The sequence below is a fragment of the Bidens hawaiensis genome, unplaced genomic scaffold (genome assembly GCF_021521415.1).
Source record: "Bidens hawaiensis isolate Kalapana, Puna unplaced genomic scaffold, B.hawaiensis_p1.1 tig00059062_1, whole genome shotgun sequence".
NCBI lineage: Eukaryota > Viridiplantae > Streptophyta > Magnoliopsida > Asterales > Asteraceae > Bidens > Bidens hawaiensis.
Genome location: NW_027500645.1, coordinates 59842 through 64475, shown reverse-complemented (window position 1 = coordinate 64475; position 4634 = coordinate 59842). Strand labels below are relative to the sequence as shown.

At 41.3% G+C, this 4634-nt stretch overlaps 1 protein-coding gene across 1 annotated transcript; it reads left to right on the top strand.

Moving 5' to 3' along the window:
- The first annotated feature begins 899 nt into the window (after positions 1–899).
- On the top strand, positions 900–1760 carry LOC143602511 (uncharacterized). Its single transcript, XM_077079590.1, has one exon. The coding sequence runs from the start codon at positions 900–902 to the stop codon at positions 1758–1760; it is 861 nt and encodes a 286-aa protein (XP_076935705.1).
- Positions 1761–4634: the final 2874 nt, after the last annotated feature.

The window sequence follows — 4634 nt, the reverse complement described above, 5'->3', positions numbered from 1 at the left end:
CAGTGGAATCAAGGAAATAATGAATTGATTTTGAAATGGTATAAATGGAATACATAATTAAAATTCAACAGGGTAACCTGATTGCATGAAATTAGGTGTTGCAAAAAATAAGCATTAAGCAAAATACTAAAATGCCCCTCTTTATAAATTGGATAAAATGTAAAGTGTCTACTTTGTATTGGTTCCTGTTATTCTCACACAAAAATCATTTTCTATTTGATCCTACCCCTTACTGTTCATTACCTAGTTTTATATTTTATTTTTATAAGAGACGTTAAAAATATGTTAATTTGTATGAAATGAATATCATACAATTTATTAACAGTATGATAAACAAACAAACAAAATAAATAATATCAGAGCCGTCTCGTGGGTAAGCTAAATAAGGCAAAGGATTTAGGCCACCATTTTTATGGGGCATCAATTTTAAATAGGTGTTACGTATTATGGGTTTTTGAAAGTAGAGTGTTTTTTTTAAATTGGTAACGCATTGATAGTCTAAAAGCTAAGGATGATTGTCTCGTAGCCATTATCATTGCATATTATCCATGTTACATAATTCTTGGAAAAAAAACCCTAACATTTTAGTTAGTTTTAGACTTTTAAAAATGTTGAGGTGGCCCCGAATAAGTCTTAGCCATACATATAATCAGCCGATTATATTGGCAGATTTCTTGTGATTATTAGTAATTGTATTTGATTTGGTGTATATTTGTCATGTATATCTGTTTCCTATTATTCAGTTGTATCATTCCCTATTTAAAGGGTTCTCATACTCAATAGAACGTATTCAGAAATTTTACACCATAGACTCTTTTTTGGTATCAAAGCACTTCTGATCACCATCTTCTCTTCCGCTTTTCTTCTTTCCTTGTTCTCAGATACGTCTGATCCTCACCATGACCAAAGATACAATCGAGCAGCTATCTAAAACCCCATCCCTACACCCAGCCTATTCCGTAACAAACATCCAAACCAAAATCAGAACCCTAGACGACACTAAAGTTACCTATTCTGCATGGGTAAAACTTTTTCGCCTCCATGCCGTGGCCTACAAAGTTTCGGATCATATAGATGGGGCTGCTGCTCTGACTTCTTCATCCACTGATCATGATGCCTGGAAAGAAATTGATGCATTGGTTCTCCAATGGATCTACAGCACAATATCTGATGACCTTCTGAAACGCGTCCTGGACAGCAACGCTACGGCTCACGCTGCTTGGATAAAACTCGAGAAAATTTTCCTCAATAACAAGAAGGCACAGGCTGCTTCACTGGAAACAAAGTTCTGCAACCTGACTCTGTCTGCGTGTTCCTCCATCGAGGATTATTGTCAGCATTTGACTGACTTGGCTAATCAACTAGCAAATGTAGACGTCCCTGTCACCGAGTCTCGTCTAGTTCTTCAACTAGTACGAGGTCTACCTGCTGAATACAATACCACGGCGTCACTAATCAATCAGAATGGTGTTGATTGGGACCAAGCCGTGGCTATGCTTAACGATGAGGTCTTGCGTATGGAAGCACAAAAAGGAACTCAATCCACTGTCTTGGCCGCCACTTCTCCTCAAACCCCATCTCAAAACAACCACTCGAACCAAACCTCCCAGCCTTCGGACCCTAACTCCTCTTCCACTCGTGGACGGAACCGGGGTCGTGGGTCTTGGAACCGTCGAGGTGGAAAGGGGAGAGGCAATAACAGGCCACCCTACACACCGTGGCCCGGTCAACAGCAGCAACAGTCTGGATACCCTAACTAGGCTTGGTGGACACCCCCACCATGCCCCTATCCGACCCAACAGCAATGGCGGCCCAACAGCAGCCCAGTTCAGCAGCCCACAGTCCCTACCAGGCCCATTTTTCTGGCTTTCCACAGCAGCAGTTTAGCGGTTACAATCCATCACCACAAGGAGCCTACAATGCGCCGAGTCCTTCGGATCTCAGCGCTGCATTTAGCAACATGCAGATAAATCAGCCCTCTTCCTCTTGGGCTTCTGATCTCATGGATACATGGGCTGAATCCCATGTCACTCATGATCAAGGTAAGTTACTAATCCCTCATTCTTCTCCTGTTTGTAGTAAGTTATTGGTGGGCAATGGCAATTTTTTTACCAATACACGGATCGGGAACGAGTTTTCATTCCCTACCCAACCACACATATGTCCTACCCAATGTCCTTTATAGCCCACAAGTTATAAAAAATCTTATTTCTGTTAGACGTTTTACTCGTGATAATCAAGTTTTTGTTGAGTTTGACCCTTTTGGTTTTTCTTTGAAGGATCTCAAAACTAAAAAGTTGTTGTCCCGCCACAACAACACTGGAGAACTTTATCCGTTCACTCAGCCGCAACTACATCCTCAAGCCACTTTTCTTGCTTCAACTAGTCTACCCTGGCATGATCGTCTAGGTCACCCAGGGACTCAAGTTTTAGACCTTTTAAGTCGTACTTTTAATTTTCATTGTAATAAGAGTAAAAACTCACATATTTGCAATTCTTGTCAAATTTCTAATAGTAAATGATTGCCATTTCATGCTTCTAATACTTTTACATTTGCTCCATTTGATATAATCCATTGTGACTTATGGACATCTCTATCACGAGTAAAACAGGGTACAATATATTATATGGTTCTCATTGATAATTTTTCACACTTCGTGTGGGTGTATCCTCTTAAATATAAGTCTGACACGTTTCCCACTTTTGCCAAATTTCACCGTCTAATTGAAACACAATTTCATTGTCAAATTAAAACTTTTCAATGCGAACTAGGGGGTGTATTTGACAACCTATCCTTTAAAGCTTTTGCAGACCAACACGGCCTTCTGTTTCGGTTTGCGTGTCCCCAAACGTCTTCCCAGAACGGCCAAGCAGAACGAATGATTCGTCGCCTCAACGACATCATCCGTGCTCTGTTAATTCATGCCAATATTCCCCCATCTTTTTGGGTGGAAGCCTTACACACGGCCGTTTACTTACACAATATTTTACCTACCAAACGTCTCAATTTTTATACCCCTGCCTTTGCCCTTTACCTTCGTCATCCCGAATATGAACACCTACGGGTTCTCGGGTGCGCCTGCTATCCAAACACATCTGCTACCCAACCCACATAAATTGCATGCACGCTCCATTCGGTGCATTTTTCTCGGGTACCCACCCGATTTTCGCGGCTATAGATGTTTTGACCCAACCACTGGCAAGGTACAAATTTCTCGCCATGTGACATTTAATGAGGACGTTTTTCCTTATACCATTCCTCATAGCCCTACTGCATATAATTTTTTGGATGACACCATTCCTCCGGGCTTCACATTTAATCAGCTCGTCCCCAAGCCATCCGTTACGGCCCCTTACCCCGTCACCTATAGCCGGCGCCCTAGACAACCACCGGCCCAACAACAACCTGCCCGAAAACCACAACCCTCGGCCCAAGCCCCAAAATATCCAAACTTGACTGGCCCAAACCCACCAGCCCAATCCCCCACAACTGGCGAGCCCGTACCATAGCCACCTCCCACTGTTCCCCAAACAAACTCACATCCTATGACCATCCGCTCTAAATCTCAGTCCACAACCCAATCGGCCTTCACTACCACTAACATTTCCCCCATACCCACATATTATGCCAAGGCCCTATCCGATCCTAATTGGTTAAATGCTATGCAATCCGAATTTACTGCTGTACAGGATAATGAAATGTGGGAACTAGTTCCTCGACCTACGGATCATCCAGTCATTAGATGTATGTGGCTCTTCCGTCACAAGTTTAAAGCTGACGGTACACTGGAACGTTATAAGGCCAGACTAGTTGTTAATGGGAATTCACAAACATTGCGTATTGATTGCGAGGACACATTCAATCCAGTTGTAAAACCGGCGACTATTCGTACAGTTCTATCACTTGCAGTCTCACGGTCATGGCCTATTCATCAATTAGACGTGAAGAATGCTTTCTTACATGGGAAACGTAATGAAACTGTTTTCATGCATCAACCTCCAGGTTTCTATGATCGTCGGGTGTAAGGCCCCGTTACCGGTACCTCACATTTGGACGTTGGATTTACTCATAAACGCAGTTCTAAATATCAGAGTAATTAAAAACTTTCGCGGAAATAATAAAACTTAAACCATTCGTTACATACATCCATATTTTTATCTTTTAAAACATAACTTAAATTATAGAAATAAACATTGTAGCAAAATCCTCGGATACCAGCTCCGTCCAACTCTGCCATGTGTCATCCTCAAGCTAACTGCCTCATTCTACTCACTTGCGTACATACTAAAAGTCAGCTACGCTGAGTGAGTTCTAGTTAATACAATCAACATACAATATGTTCTTATATTACATACATGTCCTTCTTTACCTTCTTTCATACATACGTAAGTATATACTTTCATTCTTACTTTCATACTTTCTTTCTTTCATTTATACTTCATATTTTATCTTTCTTTACATACATACTTATACATTTTAAAGAGCCTTTCGCCCTATAACCTCACAGATATTATTAGGGTGTGCCACCCTTAAAGAGCCTTTCGCCCTATAACCTCACAGATATTATTAGGGTCTGTCACCCTTAAAGAGTCTTTCACCCTATAACCTCACATATATTATTAGGGTCTGCCAC